This window comes from Berghia stephanieae, chromosome 2 (assembly GCF_034508935.2).
Source record: "Berghia stephanieae isolate SIO BIC M18660-M18661 chromosome 2, UCSD_Bste_1.3, whole genome shotgun sequence".
Classification (NCBI taxonomy): Eukaryota; Metazoa; Mollusca; class Gastropoda; order Nudibranchia; family Aeolidiidae; genus Berghia; species Berghia stephanieae.
In genome coordinates this window covers 65,352,571-65,372,211 of record NC_088361.1, presented here as the reverse complement: position 1 = coordinate 65,372,211, position 19,641 = coordinate 65,352,571, and the positions used below count along the sequence as shown (strand labels likewise).

The following is a 19,641-nucleotide window of genomic DNA, read 5'->3' as shown; positions in this document are numbered from 1 at the left end:
GAATACTTTTGCTTTAAAAGTTGTTCATGGTCTAAGCTCTCACACGGTCCTTGTGAATAGAGCTACAGCTTGAGCTTTTTTTTTTTTAATTTAAAGGGGAGGGGGGGGGGGAGGGGGGGGGGAAGAGAAGAGAGACGAAGCATTTGTTTCCTTGATATTAATGGATGAGTAGTATCCAGTCCTTCTTGACAAATTGTCTGACACCATTTCATACACACTTTTTTTTTTTAGATCAGCATTTTATTCTTCTGCTTTTCAATTTTTAAGGTTGATACTCAAATATTTTGTATTTCATTCATCCAGGAATTTTTTGGCACGAATAGTGCTTGTGTACCACCTATGGAAGGAGCCCTGTACCTGAAGTCTGATGGCAAAAAGGCCTGGAAGAAATTCTTTTTTGTGCTGCGGGCGTCAGGGCTTTATTACAATCCCAAGGGAAAAGCAAGCAAGGTAAGGAGATCTTGTCGACAGTCAAGACTCTAAACTGTAGAAAAGGAACTTGTCGGGACTGAATCAAAACAGTGATCTATAATTGTGTTTTGTTCATTTTAATCATTTGTTTTACATTTTGCCCTGGTAATTTTTAAGAATTCAAAATGTTATATGGATTTGTGTATATCCGATGTAGTCATGGGCTTGGCAGGCCAATAATGAACACTTCTAGAGCACATGTCAACAGATTGCACCATTCTTGAATCCATTTGTTTTCTTCACTGATCAACCATCCTCTTTATCATCACAAAAAAAAAGCAGAATAAAAACCACTGACTTACTAAAAACGACCAAACCAAACTTTAAGAGTTTCAGTTGAAAACACAGCACTAATAATAATTAATTTCTCAGAATGGTGTCTCGTCAGGCATTTAAAAAGATTTAAAATGTCCCCATGTTTGGGCTCTAACTGCTTCAATTATGGTTAATCCCAAATCAACTGAACTATCGAGAATATCATTAACAGTTGATAAGTTACAGTGATAAAAAGTATAATTGGCTGGATTAAAATGCTCTTAATCAAACTCTTATGTTAAATTTTATACACTAGAAATTTATTTCAAAAACTATTTTTATTTAACTTTCACAGAATCCCCGAGATCTAGTCTGTCTCGTCCAGTTTGAATTTGTGGAGGTTTACCAGGGACTCGGCTGGAAAAAGAAGTACCACGCACCATCTGATTTTTGTTTTGCTCTCAAGGTAAAGAGGCTTCAAATTTTTCTCCAAGAATCAGTCACTTACCTCTCCTGCCTTAAATAAAAAAGTGAAAAAAAAATAAATATTTTTTTTTTGTCTTTAAAATATTTGGCATGGGCCTTGTATCTCAGTGTCTAAAGTAACCATGAAGCAGGTTCGTCCCCATTATACGCACAACATATTTTTATTGGCCTCCACTTTCAATCATTTTAATACAAACAGAACCCAGTTGCTCAATTTAAAGAGCATGTAAATGAAGTGGAACACGCCAGTTATTTCACTCATCTCCAAAACTCCCAATAGATCAATTGTCACTGTCCACATCAGACTACAGAAAACAGGATAAATTCATGCATTTGTCTTTAGGGGGAAAAAAAATATATATATTTCAGAGAAAGTGATGTGAAAAATTGGTTATATTGTATAATAAATTGAGCTTTTATATAGCACAATATCCACTAAATGTGCTCAAAGCGCTTTACAAGGGGTCCCTGGCCAACAGCAACATTTAACATGTAGGACGGGACATGACACCTATTAGGAGATGTTACAATTTTTTCGGATTGAGACATCGCTGTTAACAGCCAGGTACTCATTTTACACCCGATTACGGTGAGAGAATGTGAGTAAAGAGCCTTCTCCAAGGACTCAACTATGCGCCGAGCTAATCTCGGACCCAGGACCTTCCGACCGGAAAGTGAGTGTCATACCACTAGACCACATAGCCGCACAATATTGTATCATTTGTTCATCATTATGCTGTAAATGTTTGATGGCACATTTGGTAAATTATCTGCTTATCATTTATCCTTGCATTAATGGTTTTAGGACGTAAGTTAAAATCAAGATTATAACCAATTTGATTTCATGAATTGTGGATTTCTCCATAAATTATATCTCTAATATCATGGTCTTATTCACAGCATCCTCAAATCCAAAAGAAAACTTCCAAATACATCCGCTACTTCTGTGCTGAGTCAAAAACTGCCCTCGAACAATGGATAATGGGAATACGTACTGTTAAGGTAAGGATTTGCTTTATGATGTAATGATTTTGTTCATCAGGGTTAATGTGCAAGATGTTATAAAAATTTCCCCCGATGTCTTTGTCCAAGATTTTGGCTCTGCTCTTGCATCATCATTATCATCAACATCACCACCACCACCACCATTATCATCATGACCACCATCATTATCATCATCATCATCATCATCATCATCATTATCATCACCACTACCACTACCACCACCATCATTATCATCATCATAATCATTATCAACACCATGACCACCACCACCGTCACTGCTATCATTATTTTCCTCCTCCTCTTGAGAATATAACATTAATTTTCATACCTTCCACAGCTGGGGAAACAAATGCTTCACAACTATGAACACTTGACCCATGAAATCTCTCTGTGGGATTTAAGACCGAAGGAAGTTGAAGGGGTTGCTTCCCCTGATCAGACAGTCATGCTGAACCATGCTGACCTCAATGACAGTCGCATGTCAGTGCCAGAAAATTCATCCCGCCACTCTGTGATTCAGGTCCACAACCCGTCCTTGGTGCGAGGTTCTTCAGGGGAAGGGCACCGAGAGGTGATGAGTATTGAAGTGATGGCAGTCCCTCCCAGGAAATCTAGCGATTCTGGGGTTGTTGCCGCAGATGGAAAGTAAGAAATATTTTTTTTTTGTTTTGTTTGTTTATTTTGGGGGTGGGGGGAGGGGGGGTGTCACAGAGAGAGAGAGAGAGAGAGAGAGGGGTGGGGGGGGGGGGGGGCTTTTTTCCACCTCCTGTTTATTGACTATGATCTTCATTTGATTAATCATTTTTTAATTAATAAATCACTGTTTGCTGATTTGTCTTTTTAAAGATATTGATTTGATCGTAGATATGAATCTGATCCAAGTAAGTTGGCATTCTGTTGCTGAATTTGTGTTAGATTGTTCAATAAACATGCTCGATAAATACACTATTGAACCTAGTTCTGACTTACAAGTATTGAATCTCAACAGTAGAAGGATTAAGTTAAAAAATATGACTCTAAAATAGAAAGAGGGTAGAATGATCTATTAAAATGCCATAGGCATTTATTAATGGTTTTATCTTTTAGCTGTAACAGGGCATATTTTATACACTGTTTTCCTGGCCTTCTGTACAACCCCAGCCTTTTATAAAAAGAGGTTTTGATTAACTATTCAATCTATTTATGCATGGATAAGTAATTATTTGACATATTCTTATGGTCAGGTATTTGTGTTTTAGCTCCCTTCTCCCACCCCCTCCCTTTCTGATTTCAATGGTCGATATTGTGTATTGATATCAATACATGGCTCAGTTTTTACAAGATTTGATATGAGCTTTAATTTAATTTGCTTAAATACAAATAGGTTCGACTTATGTCAATGAAATGCAAACTAGGCATTTGGGTTTTAACATTTTAAATGGTCCTCTTTTTTATTTTATAGACTTCTTTTTCTCATTGTTTTCTGTAAGTACACTCCAGTAATAAAAAAAATAACAACTTACACAGTAGTTTTAAACTCTTGAGGCTTTTTAAAGTCTACTGCAACTGCCATTATTACCATTAAGAAAGTATCATATTTTATTGCTTATTCTAGTCAATGATAATTCTCTTTTTGTAATGAAGTTAGATTATGAAGATGGTGATGAAGAATTAGTGACTGAATTAATTAATATAATATATATATATAAAAATGGAGGATGTGAAGAAAACAATGTATGGATTGGAATAGATAATTCTTCTTTCATTATAAATATTGATAGTTGACAAAAGAATCATTTTAAATGAATTTAATGAATCTTACTTTTTATCTCTACCCCTTAGGTCACTCAGTGGATCTGTCAGTTCTTCGGTAAGTTCAAGTACATCTGAATCTGGTCACAAGACACCTGTCAAGCGTGTGTCATTTAGCGCCACACACAGCATCATTAATGGTGATTCCAGCGAGCAACAGGTCGTCAAGCATCGAGATTCCATCATCAGCGCCTCCACCGATTCCAGTGAAGATTCCAACTCAAGTGGAGAAAATCGACCAGGGAGTAGCTTGCGGGGAAAGATGCGACCAAAATTGCCGTTAACCACTGAAACGACTAGACAATTAGCAGATATGTGTAACGTTTCTGTGGATGAAACTCCTGAAGCAATTTATGCTGAGACACCGCATGCCACCCGATCATCATCATCAGCTTTCTCTCGGACAGATAAACGTAGAGCTTCCATGCAGGAGAGGCGAGGGTCAGGCACTGGCTTATCTGGCTTAGAGCAGAATTCTAGACTATCTCAGTCGCACAGAGGAAGTCCTCTCTCCCCACATCTAAAGCAACATTCGCTTGATGGTACATACCAAGCTATCACAAAACATGGCAGCGCAGGGGCTGCGTCATCTAGTTCATCTGCAGGAAGTCACCATTATCAACAACACGTCAGAAGGAAAAGTGAGCCATCAGTATCTGCATATATGCTTGGTGGAATGGCAGACACGAATTCAACAGCTCATGATCCTCTCTATGATAGTAATCCTCTCTACTCCACTGTCTACGCATCCACACCTAAACCTGACTCCGCTGCCACAGCTGGTGGAATTAGGGACTCTGGCATAGACCAGGGTCAAGGTCAGCCATTAGAACCCATTTACAACCAAATAAGGACTCCTTCATCCAAGAAATCTCAAATGTCAACAGCTGCCACAGGGAGCAGTAATGTAAATTCGACTATACTTCCACCTCCTCAATTTCGTGGAACAGGAGTGGTTAATGATGACGACGACGGTGATGATACAAATTCACTTCCTCCTCCTCTTCCTCCATCTATAGGAGAACAAACTTTTCCACCTCCACCTCCTACCCATCAAAATCATTATCAACAGCACGAATCATCCCCACCACTCCCACCACCACCACCACAGAATCTTTCTTCCCAACAACCACACCCATCTTCATCCTCAATATCATCATCATCATCAAATCGTGTAAAAACTATGCAAGTACCACCTCCTCCACCGCCAACATCACAACCATCTTCATTACCATTAGTTTCAAACCGTAATGAGAGGGGCGGCCAACGAAGCCGATCCCAATCCCCATCATGTAGCGGAAATCAAAACACTCTTACAAAATCAAATGTCGCTATGTTGTCTCAGAATCACACAGCTAAATCTTCTCCTCCACCAACTTTACCTAAACCTCAAAACAACAACAGCAGCAGCAACAGCAACTCTCAACCCTCCACGCCACCAGTTCAACAGCAACAACAACAACCCCCTCTATTACCAACATCATCTTCAGCAGCTCCAAAGCATCCTCCTCCACCTCCACCTCTAAGATTAGTAAGTAATGAATCGACGTGTTCATCAACATCTGGATCTCCTCTCCATGTCCCTATCCCTCCTCCAATGGCCCCCATCACTCCAAAGCTACCACCACCTCCAACTCTTCCTAAAACAACGCCGCCACCATCCTCAGCATACGCTGCACTGAAAAATGCACACCAACAAATTACCTCGAACAATGCAAACAGTTCAAATGCTGCCAACAATGCTAGCAATATCAAGAATCCAAGTTCTTCCACAACTCAGACCAAGCCAAAAGTTGGGGGGAAGTCACCCTCATCCACATCTTCATCTTCTTGTTTACCTGGACAAACCAGCGGCGAAGACTCCCATAACTCTTGCCACCAATCAACGTCTCTTCCCTTCCTCTCAGAATTGGCTAAACAACCAAAAAAGAATTTAGAAAGTGGATACAGTTCTAAAGATAACAAAAATAGTATTAACAGTAATGAGAGAAAGAACATCAACGGGCCCCTTCCGCACTGTCCACTATCATCTTCATCATCGATACCACCATCACCTTCATCACCATCATCCTCATCACCGTCGTCAACAACAGTGCATCAACATCGTAGATCAGCATCTGCAGGAAGTGGAGGTGGCAATGACAAACGTGCACCTCCTCCACCCCCACCTAAACGTAGTGAAAATACTCGCCTATCTACTAGCATGACCCGAGACAATCCGTCAACACCATCAACCCCCACTCCTCAATCCCCATCAGTGTCAGACCAATCATCTCCATGCCCAATTCTCAATGGGTCATCGTCATCTTCTTCCATCACCACCCCATCCTCCGCTGTTGTAATTCAAGATCCAATCTATGAAAATTATGATGGAATGATGGACATCAATGATTTGCCACCCCCGCCCCCTGAATTACTCTCAGGACTTTCTAACTCACAACCAAACCCAAATGATTCAGATCTATCACGGACTGCTGGGTCTGGTAAGAAAGTCAAACCACCTCCACCACTGCCAAAAAGATCCAAAGAAACCCAACTTTCTAGTCAGTAACTTTAGAATTATGTCTATAATGTACATAGCGCTTTGTTGATATGCACCTGACTCACAGACAAACAAATCTTATTTGATTTTGTGCTTCATTGGAATTTATTTTACTTGTCATCCTTGTCCACCGCTTAGTGATTGGTGAGCTGTGTCTTATTTAAGAACAAGTGGAAAATAAAATTCTCCCAACACAGTTTTGACCTTTTGAGGGTACTAAACTACTTGTCATTCTTTTTATATTATAGAAAAGGATATTAATTCTAGCTCCATTTGCCTAATAGCAGTGAAGCTCCACGATATTAAATGGGATTATATAATATTGAATAGTTTATAAGCCTGTGTTGGAAATAATATGATAAAGGCATGCCTGGATGTGAGGATTGAATGTGGAGTTTTGTATTATCGTAATATCAACTGACGAGTTGAATAAAACATTGAAAAACTCTTTTCTCCAATGATACTTTGAATATGAAATGACTTTCTCCAGTTAAGAAGTTATATTTACTGCTTAATTTCATTCATTTTCATCTAGTATTGTATACAAGCAGTTATAGCATCATTTTATTTATCCCATCCTGGCTTAAAGTGAATGAATGATGCTATGCTATAATTTAGCTAGAACAACAAAGAGTTTTATATAGAGGACTTTGGTGGTGATTATTGAAATGTAAGAAACTGGCCGAATTCACAGTGTTATACTTGGTGGCTTGAAGTCTGTGTAAAGAATGTTGTGGTAAATGTAAAGAGGAGATAAATCTGGATGAAGGAAATTTTAAGTTGGATCATGACATTATGTTGAACACCTTGAATTTCGTGATCATTCGTTGAAGATCGTCTTTGGTTCTGTGCTGAATTTGATAAAGATATAAACAGCTTATGAGATTCAGTGATATATTATTTCAAATCCATTGACCAATAAGACATAATATAAACTGATCATTACTTATCTTCAATGTAAATCAAAGAACTTGTCATAATTATGATGGATGGTTTTGTGACCAAAATTTTAAAAGAAAAGCAACAAATGGATGTATTCCCAGATTGTGTTCATTTAGAGAATTATTATATCTTTCCTGCAAATTATTCCCTATCTCATAAATTCTCAAGACAATGCCACCTCTCCTACTCCTACTTGTATTCCCCACACCCCACTCCGATTTACCAACTCTTTCAGTCAGTATTTGTACAAGCTTTATTATTTTTTTGCCATTTTTGCAAACTTGTATTTGATATTCAATATTCTTCAGTATAATTCATTTGTAATTGTTATTGTTATCAACCATAGAACAGACAATATCGTACGAAATTTTGTAAATTTTAGTATTTTCAAAACAGGTCGAGTGTATTGTGTAAATAACATAATTTTATCGAGGATGATGTTTTTAAAAATAATTTTCGACGTACAACTACAGCACTTATGTATATTTATTGGATATCATCTTCTAAGTTTAATATCAAACTTTGTTAGGATCATTTTGATCCTTTTCATTGTCCTCTTCAACTTAATCAACGTCGTTATTATCATAGTCATCATCATCATCACTATACAACATCATCGATTTCATTGAAATAACCCCAAAACAAAATTGAGTTATCTTTCTCCTCCCATCTCTGTCTCTCGATACCTTTTCATTTTATGAAATTCTTCATTGATTCTTTTCTCTCATGAGTTAAATGAAAGTTACTAATATTATTTTTTGAAGGAATGAGCTAAATTTTAAGATGCAGTTTTGTTAGAAAGTAAAAGGAAATCAAGCATTGCAGCAAAAAGCTCATTAGTAGATGTCCATTTATTAGTTGACAATGTGTAATAATTTATATTTTTTCTTCAAAGTTTTATTTTTCAATTGAGCTGAAGCAGTGCCATATTGCTAAACATCTCATCTCCGTCCCAGTGATACTTAAGCTGCTAGAAGCTGTGGACTGTAAAAAGTAATGAACAAAAATGAATTTAACAACTTCAAAAAAGAACAAAATACAAATGCATTCACATTTTTGTCACACATTTTGTTATTTTGTTCTTTATTTCCTTATTTTTAAAACTTTTTTATTCATTTTTGTTTATTACTTTTTACATCTCTGTTCCAATATGGTTTTTTATCTCTTACTTATCATCACAAATTTTATGAATTGTAGGCTCTTGCTTTAAAATTTAAAGAAATGTTTATAGGTTGGAAGTTCTTGCTATTTTAAAGTACCTCATAAAATGGGACTCAAAATTCATATAAATAAATTTATTTATTTTTCTAAATTTATTTATGTATCATCTTATTTATTTGATTCATTTTTATCTTCTTTTTTTTTCCTTTTATCATCTGTTGATCAATGTAGAGAAAATAAATTTTCATGAAAATAAAAATAAAAGTTCAAAATACCCTATAATTATTAGTGATGTCATAATCAAGTCTTTGATTTGGCAAGTAGATCAGGATCTGAGCCCTAATGATTTGCAACAGCTTTATTTGAAATCCAATAATCACATTTTAATTATATTTTTGTTACAGTCAGGTCTCCAAATTCACAATTTATTTTGTTCCATTTTATTCACCATTTTAGCTTGAGGGGTCCCAATAACTCGGTTGGTAGAGCCCTTGCATCACACAACAAGGGACCGAAATCGATCCAGGGTGAAGTTAAGATTTTTATCCGGCCCTCTGTCCGCCCTGGGTATCTGGGTCTGTTTGATCTTGCAGAGAGTACTTTGCAATAGTCTAGCGTCCTATCGAAAAGGTAGCAAGCAATTACTATTGTCCATTTCATGCTTTAGAAACTGGGATTAACTCCGGCTCCAAGGACTACTTTTTTCCATTTTAGCTTAAAATTAATTCCCACCTGTGAATATTGTAAAAGATATCAAAAAGAGTAAAAATTATGCTATGCTCTCGTGCAATAGAAGCAAAACAACATCACTACAATACAAATCAAACAATTGGAAAGAGTTTCACAATTTTTTTCGTTTTGTTACCAGTATTAATTTGAGTTTTACGCACTACAACTGTAACAACCTTTTTATTGAACTAGTCAAGCAGTACTTTGTTTTGGATGTAATCTTTTTTTTATTATTATTATTGTTATTATCATTTAATTGTGCAATATTGCTGAAATTTCATGTTGTTTTACCAGAGGCGCTGGCTTTTGCATTTGGAAAATATAACTTAAACGTGAACATGTCATATTATTATGATCATTTTACTTGTCCTTGCATTCTCTAAAAATATTTCATATGCACTATTAGTTATCCAATCCACCTCTGTATTCAGCGTAATGGTGAAAAAATAGTAATATCTGTAAGTAGGTCCAGATAAATATAATTTGTACTTTATTTCCGTAATTAAAAGTGGTCTTTCCCAGTTCATCATGAAATCCATTCTTTTTTATGTTTTGAATTTTTTTCTTCTTTCTTAAGAAGAACAAAATGGGGAGAAAGATGAAATCCGTTATTTCTAGACGTTGTTATTTATTAGTTGTTTTTATTTTTCAACTCACAGGTTTGTTTGTTTTTTGTTTTTATTGGAGGGGGGGGGGGGTTGTTTATGTCTTGTTTTTTTTTTCTAATTTATTAAGAATTTTGAATAGCATTTTGTCTCGGATCAAAGCCGATGCCATCATTTGAGCATACCTCAAGGGCGTGTTCCAGTGTTATACGTGGATTCAATGATGAGGTGATTTTCATACCCTGTCAGTAACATCCAGCTGGAAAGAATTCTATTGAACACCATAGAATGAACTTGACAAAAGTTTCAAAACACGCAGGGCAAAGAGCACAATTGAAGTATTTTCCTCTACATGTCACTAAATAAGTTACAGAAAATTTATTTTTCTGCAAATGATGAAAATGGGGCTTGGCAGGTTTTTATTTTGTAAGTCACCTCCCACCTCCTCAAATGTCAATACGACCCAGCCATGTTGTCATGACCTCGTGCAAGCAGGGTCTAATAGTAATGGTTGTGGTCAAGAAAGAGAAATGGGCAGATTTCGAAAAATAGGGATTGAACCAGAGTGCCTCAGATAGTCAGGTGACATTTTTAATGTCGCATTCAATCATTCATCTTGCCTCTATTTTTTTGGAAGGTTTTATTTGGTAGATTTTATTTTAATTTCCTGCTGCTGATGAAAAGTTTATTCATATTCTAAAGACACTTTTTTTTTTTTAATATGGAAATCTGCTGATGGCCACATGGTCAAGTAGAGCTGTGTAACAGTTGTAAAGACCAACAAATTGGCAAGACGTTCGATATGATATATAAGTTGAAAAGTGATGTATAATTTAAAATAGATTCGTTGACTGATAAGGAGTAACTGTATATTAGTAAGTCATCTCTGGATCAAAAGGTCATGGGGTTAAATCCTGGTGAAGAGACTTGGATTTTTATCTCATGACTGGAGTTTTAATGGCTGAATATAATGGAGATGCCATACGACCATTTAGGAAATAACATTTTTTTTTTAAATTAAAAAACAAGTATTCCTTCAGATAGACCAACTGTTATCCTGGCAAACTTGTCATCCTTTTTACCCGTAATCATATTTGGTATCAAATTATCGTAACATCCAGATCTAAAGAAATCTATCAGACTCCATCCATAGAATGAACTGGACAAAACACTCAGGGCTCAAGTCACTAAATAAATTACAAAAAGTATTCCTTACTAAAAATTCTCATATTGTTCTGAAAGAGTTCAACATTGAGTGCCATGATATTTACTATTTTCCATCGATTGTCGCTAATGGCGTGAAAATCTTCAAAACAAATAGACCACAAAGCATTGAGAGATTAGATGAGGAATGCATTACATTCAATTATGACATTGAAAAATTTGGGAAAAAGTCACTTTCTTTCAAGGTTCCTGATTATTTTTGTCTTCGTATTTTTATGTCTGCCTTTTCTAGCTCTATATCATCATCATCCTCCAGATTAAAAAAAAAATCCAATACAGTAGAATCCGAACATGCTAAAATCATATGCTCATGGGATGTAGGACTTATTATATAGATCAAATCGATCACCCAGCTCAAGGGTACTATAATGCAGAATGTGCTTGGATTCGGCATGCTAGAATCCAGCGAGTTCTGTACCAGTTTCTGCTCCTATTCTTTTTAAATTTTGAATTCATTCAGCACTTTCTTTGAAAAAAGAGCTTATGAATTTTATTTTATTTTTAAAAATTCATTTAAATCTGATGCTTAAACTTTATTCTTATGTCATTCATACAAATCAAAGCTGCCATATAATTATAATACTTCAATTTTTTTTTTTTTTTTAATAAATCACTTCACCACTACTATATCCGTATTTTTCCCACCAGCACCTTTTTATAGCCAGCAGTGAATGATGTGGGTTACTTTATAGAATCCCCTCTTCTCTCCATAGTTATATGGTATTAGGTTGGGTTTTTTTTGTGACGGTATCACTTTCTTTCTGGGGGGGGGGGGGGGGGGGGAGGAGAAAATAGGCACACCAAATAGGTACACATATTCCTGTTAAGATAAAGAAAAGCACAATTTTTAATTCTTATCACGTTGGATGAGAGGAGATTTGGGTTGTGTTATTTCATGTTGTTGTTTTTTTTTTTCTTTCTGTTCCTATCTTTTGTATACACATATTAATGGCAATGGTTGATTTTATAATTTTAACTACAGAGAATTGCCCAACTGATAAAGGATTCCCTTCATCATAATGCCCTGTAGAAATGTGCGTTCTATTTTGACAAGCTTTTTCCATGAGATAAGCGCTCAATCTGATGTGAAGACATCCGAAACTCTCCATGTCTCCATGTGTAGTATCTACTGAATGTCTCTCTCACCCTCCCTTCATACTCATCCCTCCTCTCTCTCTCTCTCTCTCTCTCTCTCTCTCTCTCTCTCTCTCTCTCCGGGTGGTTTCTTCTGATCTGCCACAGTGGGCAGGGGTCACTTTTGTTGTATCTTCTATCCCCTTATGTCTGTTTTCCCTTTCCATGTTAACTGTCTTCTTTTGTTCTAGAAAGGGATTGCTTGTTTTTTGGGATTTTTTTCCTGGTCCTTGTGGGCATTCTTGGCTGAGAGGAAATAAATCAACTGTATAGTTCCTATTTTTGAGAGATGATATTTTATAAGTTCTGTATTGTTGTTGTTGTTTTTTTTGGGGGGGGGGGGGGGGGGGGGGGGGGGGGGGTTTGTGCCGGCATTTTGTCAACATTTGAGTGTGTCCTTCATAACGGGATCCTTTGCTTGTGCCTAGATTGGACTTTTTAATGTAATGTTAAAATAGGTATATTGATGGGTTGCTCGGGTACTCTTCTGTTCTCCATTTGACCCAGTCCTCTTTGTTGTCTTTCGGTGCTTTTAACTTCAGATCTTTAACTTTTCCCTTAACGTATTCCTTTTTACTGGATTGGAATGATATTGAAGTGTTGCGAGTGCAGTTAAACCACTGAAAACTTCTTTAAAACTTACCCCCCCCCCTCTCTCTCTCTCTCTTTCTCTCTCTCTCTCTCTCTCTCTCTCTCTCTCATGCACACATTTCATTTTGGTGTTGAATTATTTATTGTTATTTTATTTTTTAATCAATGAGATCAAGACGGTTGAATCTTGGTATTTTTCACCTTACTCAAATGCCCTCTTCTATCTGAAAACGTTTTGTACTATTAATTTGTGATATCGTGTACCAAACCATCTTCAATAATTATATGTTATTATCCATTTTGCAAGATATATATACTGTACCTGAATAAGATTGACAAAATTTTTATTTGGATGACATGCATTTAATAGTTTTGTGAAGGACGACTTTTTTGTTGTCTTGAATAACAGGAGAAATAGCATTTTCTTTCAAAGGACAAATGCCTCAGAGCGCATGTGAGGCGTGTTTTTATGAATTTCATAACCGCTGATAGATGGGTTTTAAAAACTCGAATGAAGCTTCTTCCTATAAAAATTGTATCTTATTTATATCCACCATTTTATAAAAATAGTATGCATTATTACATTTTGAATTCAACACAATTGCGGATACTTCTCCCTACCCTTTCAATAATTTCATACAAGTTAAGTTAATCGTGAACAAAAATAATAAGTTATCTGATTATCGTGTATAATATAAATGATTTGTTACGAAAAGTAAAGATGGGATATGTGTTTATTACATGTAGGTTTAAATTGCATTTTCAATGCTCCTGATAGGGGATGCGTGAAGGCACTTGATTATCTATTCTGGGTTGAAGCAGTCAACAGTCGAGTCATAGAGTCTCGTCAATCGTCTCTTTTCGTGTCATTCTGTCCTTGTTGCTAATTTTGTTTTGTCATGGTTCTGCCTCTGCCAAGGTATAGGCCTGACTTATACTAGTTAATGATAGACAGATACATGTTCCTTTGAGTGAGTAATTGAGTTTTTCTTCTTCTTTTTATGTGCATTAATCGTTTTTACTTGTATAACTAATTATAACATCTCTTAATTGAATGATGTGTATGTTGTTATTCATTTCCTATCTTTTCGGAGGAATGTGATATTTGAGCCCGGATGTCACATTCTAGCATTATGTTGAGACCCATGGATAGATAGCATTTTGCACTGTTTTAATTAGTCCCATTAGTATTAGCCTTTCTTTCTGGGTGTTTGAAATAATCTTTACATCAATAATCTGTTTTTAATTTCCTAACATCGTTTACTGGTGCTGATATAAGTTAAAAGCTTAACTTAAAGTAATGAAGCACCAAAAACTTTTTTTTTTCTAATCAAGCAATTATTGGGTCTTAGTCTTAGTCATGTCCAAAGATATTCATTGTTTTAATTAAGGCTGGGAATAAGGAGAGCTAATAAAGTTAAGTTTATTAACTTAGACTTTAAATACAACAAAAATGAACAAATAATAGTAATATATTCATGTCCCAACTTACGAATGCGTTTGTGTGATGATGTGGAAACTAATATGTATTTACAAATTTTGTTGTTTATTTTCCCGTCGAACGCTAGTTTGATGAGGAATTTATTGTTGTTGCTATTCATTATTATTAATATTTTTACCATCATCATCATCATTATTATATTATTATTATTATTGCAGATCTAAAATGTGTTTTTACATAGAAGTAATCTTCTTTATTTGTTTGATTTTTATTAATCAGATAAAGCTGCGTTTAGAATACATGATCTAGAATATTCTGTTTGTGATGATGCATTTGATAATAAACAAAATGTCATTGATTATACTAAAAATGTGTTTGTCGCTTCTGTTTTTGTCACCGACATCCTCTTGTTTCCCCAACGAGCTGAGTCAATTAGTACATAATATATGGTGACCCTCCTTTTCTCTTCTATCCTTTGTAAAGCACTTTGAGCACGTTTGGTGGATATTGCTCAATATTTTTTTTAAACAACTCGTTTTTATCAGCCACACATCACATTTACTTTCTATTTGCCCTTTTGCCCTTGTACCATTTGATTTCGCCTGGCTGGGTGGGGTCTTCTGACCTCCCATGGTGGGCAGGAGGTCACTTGCTGTGTTTTTTATCCCCCATATCAGTTTTCCCATTTTGCTGTCTTTTTGTTCTGGGTTGAGATTGCTCGGGTTATCTTCCTGGTCTTGATGGGAATCCTAAGCTGACGAGACGGTCTGGGTGGGTACCTGACCTCCCATAGTGGGCAGAGAGGCACTTACTGTGTCCTCTATCCCCTTATATGTTTTCCATCTTTGTCTTGGAATGAGATTACTTGGTTTTGTCCTGGCCCTGCCCGGATACCCTGGCTGGGAGGAAAACAGTCAAATGTATAGTTAGGGTTTTGGGAGATGATATTTTTTTTGGTATATCATTGTACTATTTTTGTAAACATTTGAGTGTGTTACTCTTAGCAGGGACCTGTTTGAGCTAATCCCCCTTTGTCTTGGGTACTTTATTGTAATTCTAGAACTTTTTAGTATCCCATTTTCTTCCTTTCTACTGGAGCTGTTTGTTTGTTGCTTTAGGTCTCTTCCAACACAATTGAGGTTATATGAGAGACCGCTGAAACAAAAAAACAAGCAATCTAACAAAAATAGTACAAATGTAAATCAAAATCATAACCTAAAGATATCATAAGCTAAATTATAAATAACCAAGGACAAACAGGCAGAAGATTTACAGAAAAAAAAATATCCCCTGTCAAAAATACAATCACAAACCAAAGAAGCAGGATAGGCTAGTAAAGAGAAGAAGAAACGACATCACTATCGGATCGTACATCCATGCGAACATCATAGGTATACGATTCAAGGGTGATGCTCCCATCCAACCACCCGCCTACTGGAGCTGATATGACCTAAATGTGTTGCATGCGCCGTAAAACCCTTTAAAACAAACAGGGAGACAGTCAAATGTATAGTACCTTTTTTAAGAGGTGATGTTTGTTTCTTTTCTTCTGTAAATCTGTGTACTATTAAATTTATTTTTTTTTTCATTTATTGTGCCTTGTAGTTCTTTGAGTATATCCTTCATGGCACGGCGGCATTCTTTGCTTGTGCCTGTATGGGACTTTTTGGTAATGTCAAAATCGGCACATTGGTGGATTGCTCGTGGAATCTTTTGTTCTAATGTGAACCAGCTCCTTTATCTACCTTTTCTTTTGAGCTTTTAAGTTCAGATGTAAAACTATTCCTCTGTATCAGCTTTTTTTTTACTGCAATGACCTAATAGTGCAAACAAAAAATAAACATTTCGCCTGGGACGATTGCTAAGAAGAAAACTGTCATTTGGATTTATGTTGGTGAGAGATAATATTTTTCCTTGTAAATCACCTCTCCATTTTTAAGTTTTAAAAAAAATAATGCTTATTTTGAAACAACCAAGGATACACTCAAATTATTGAATTAATAACTAAGAATCACATTATTCCCCCCCCCCCCCCCCCCCCCCCCCCCCCCCCCCCCTTCCCAAAGAAAAGAAATATCCAACAACTGCTTCCATCTTGGCTATGTGTCCTAGTCAAAGCAATGGCAACATGCATTGGTCTACAATAGCAAAGAGCTGCACGAAGGGGACAAACGATAAAGAAGGATAGAAGAAACAACAAAAATGAATCTCCCAGGTCAAAAAAAAAAAAAAAACAATTTCATTGATACCGACCTAGCCATATACGTAGCACTAGTCAACACTCAACCGTAAAGTAAGGAAAGTGAAACATTTGGTCATTTTGTGGACATGTGATAATTTATTTCTCCATTATCAACGCCAACATCACCAATGTGAAAGGAATTACACATCGTAAATCAAATGTGAACGTCTGAAACAGGCAATCTATCAAATGAACTTGTGAAGACATAATATCAAATGGAAAGACCAGAGCTAAAATAATATTGTTGTTCATGTATTCACTGTCTAAGTTAAGACATGTATTCTCACCATGTAACAACAACTTTACTAAATGACACATGCACACAACTTTATAGCATTTAACTATGATAAAGATGAGTAGTTTGGTGCTTGTTTTAAGATTTACAGCACCTGGAACTATTTTGGGATAATATCTACGCCTGTTAAAGACAAGATAATGGGATTGTTTTGTTTTGAGTGATTGCTTCAATTCCTTGATTAATGATTAGGTAATAATTACAAAATGTCAACACATCTGAGACTGTAATCTCAGTGATGTGGCTCATTGTTTTCCATGAATTCCATCTGTAGTGTTTCATTCATCCTGTTTGTTGATAAAGGGGGAACCCAAAACATCCATTCTATCTGTTTTCGTACTTAAATTGAAGCTTACATTTAATTTCATTGTTGTTATAGTTATTTATTTCTTCGAGCTTCGAGCAGCAACATTTACATTACCCAGTATTCTTCATGAATTGTGAGATTTGTGAATTATGTTCACTCACATGAATCATTAATCCCTTAGATAGTAATAGTTTATTTGCGGTTTGTCCTCAATTATTTCAAACGCCTTCCCCAAATAAGGTTATTATATTATGCAAACAGCAAACAGAGATTCCTATCTGTGGAATCCCACCCATACACAAGCACAGATTCTGTGCCAAAATAGAAGATCATCCTCATCCCTATCTCAAATCATTCCGGAATTCTACACTGCCTATCATAATGGCTAAGTGGTATAAATACATACCCAAAATACAAAATGGATAAAAAATACTATTGCCTTGAGATAATATCATGAGATCAAACCAAATAATAATAATAATAATAATAATAATAATAATAATAATAAAAACGATCATAATTAAGTAATAATAATAATAATAATAATAATAATAATAATAATAATTATTATTATTATTATAAAACAGGTAATTCAAGCAAAATGACAGATAAATCCACGTCTCCATTTATAAAATATTCAGTCTCAATATATCTCAGTGTACGGTTTGTTTGTTGTCGGTTTTACGGCGCTTGCAACACATTTAGGTTATATCAGTGGCGCTTGCAACACATTTAGGTTATATCAGTGCCATTAAAAAGGAAGAAAATGGGATAGTAAAAAGTTCTAGAATTACAAATAGAGCACACAAGAGAAAGTAAGACAAAGGGGAACTGGGAACAAATAGGGATCAGATGTAGATTCCAAGAGCATACCACCAATGTACTCAGTTTGAGATCACCTATACGTCTCATCCGGATACAAGCACAAGATCCAACAAAGAGGAACACACTCATATGCTTGCATTATACATTCAAAATAACAAATATAATAATACATAACAGAGAGATGATTTACAAGGAAAAAAAATATCATCTCCCAAAACAAAAACTATGCATTTGACTGTTTCCCTCCCAGCTAGGACTCTAGCCAGGACCAGGACAAAACCGAGTAATCTCATTTCAAGACAAAGACAGAAAGCATGTTGGAAAACAGGTACAGGGGGATAGAAGTAGAATACACAGAAAGTACCTCCTTGCCCACTTTGGGAGGTAGGGAACCCCACCCAGATGTACGGTTTGATTTTGGAGTGTAATGGGAATTGTGGATTTTAAGGTCATGTAAAAACATAAACAAGGTGATAGGTTTCCTCAAACATGACAGATGGATTTCAAGTTCAGTGCCTGCAACTATGTTGAGTCACAGGCACCAAAGGAAAAGTGAAGAATAACTCAGAGTAGGACTAAAGCGTAGTGAACTATGTACCCAGCCAGAAGACATATCCACTATGGATAGGAAGACAGATGATTTCCACAACACATTTTTAAAAAATTTTCTCTCACAGAAAATTTGCACATGGACATCTGACTGCCTCTATCCAAGAAATGCAATCCAGCAATGGCCAGGGCAAAACAACCCATCCTGATGAGAACAGCTTTAAAAAGGCCATGCAAGTAATCCTGCCAAGCATCTGCCAACAAAATTAATTCAAGATTAATTCACATGGCCTCACGTTGAAAGAACAAAACAAAACAAAACAAAATTAATTAATTAATTGAAAAAAATCATCAAATGGAAATCCTATAGGGTTTATGACTAATGGCATGCATGCCTTATCATTGTTTTGTTTGTTTTTAAGGGTTTTATGGCACTTGCAACACATTTAGGTTATATCAGCGCCTGTAAAAAGGAAGAAAATGGGAAAGTAAACAATTCTAGAATTACAATTAAAGCACCCAAGCAAAAGTAAGACATAGGGGAACTGGGAACAAATAGGGATCAGATGTAGATTCCAAGAGCATACCGCCAATGTACTTAAGTTTGAGATCACCTCATCTGGACAAAGCACAAAATCCAACAAAGAGGAATAAACTCAAATGCTTACATTATATATTCAAAATAACAAATATAATCCATAACAGAGAGATGATTTACAAGGAAAGAAATATCATCTCCATTTGACTGTTTCCCTCCCAGCTAGGCCTCTGGCCAGGACAAAACCAAGTAATCTCATTCCAAGATAAAGACAGAAAGCATGTTGGAAAACAGATATAAGGGGATAGAAGACACAGTATGTACCCCCCTGCCCACTTTGGGAGGTCAGGATCCCCATCCAGATGCCTTATCGTCATTATATGTAAAATTGCTTTAGCACATAATTCCCCCCATTAGTAATTTCTTTACAATGTCAAATTATGGCAAACTATTTTGAAAATTTGGGGTTTATAACATCCCTGTTTCAAAAAAAAAAATTTTAAATAAA

At 35.9% G+C, this 19,641-nt stretch overlaps 2 protein-coding genes across 5 annotated transcripts in view; one reads left to right on the top strand and one right to left on the bottom strand.

Moving 5' to 3' along the window:
* The window catches only part of LOC144965357 (uncharacterized), a 168,835-nt gene extending 158,919 nt beyond the window's left edge, over positions 1–9,916 (top strand). For all 4 annotated transcript variants that reach the window (XM_078900608.1, XM_078900611.1, XM_078900609.1 and 1 more), the window contains 5 exons: positions 304–450; positions 1,082–1,192; positions 2,113–2,214; positions 2,555–2,862; positions 4,039–9,916. In XM_078900608.1, the coding sequence (XP_078756734.1) occupies positions 304–450; positions 1,082–1,192; positions 2,113–2,214; positions 2,555–2,862; positions 4,039–6,559 (3,189 nt within the window). In that variant the 3' untranslated portion in view covers positions 6,560–9,916. The remainder of the gene's footprint in view (positions 1–303; positions 451–1,081; positions 1,193–2,112; positions 2,215–2,554; positions 2,863–4,038) is intronic.
* Positions 9,917–15,774: 5,858 nt separating this feature from the next.
* The window catches only part of LOC144965356 (uncharacterized), a 46,602-nt gene continuing 42,735 nt past the window's right edge, over positions 15,775–19,641 (bottom strand). The window contains exon 2 of the mRNA XM_078900607.1: positions 15,775–15,808. The gene's annotated coding sequence lies outside the window, so the exon portion shown is untranslated. The remainder of the gene's footprint in view (positions 15,809–19,641) is intronic.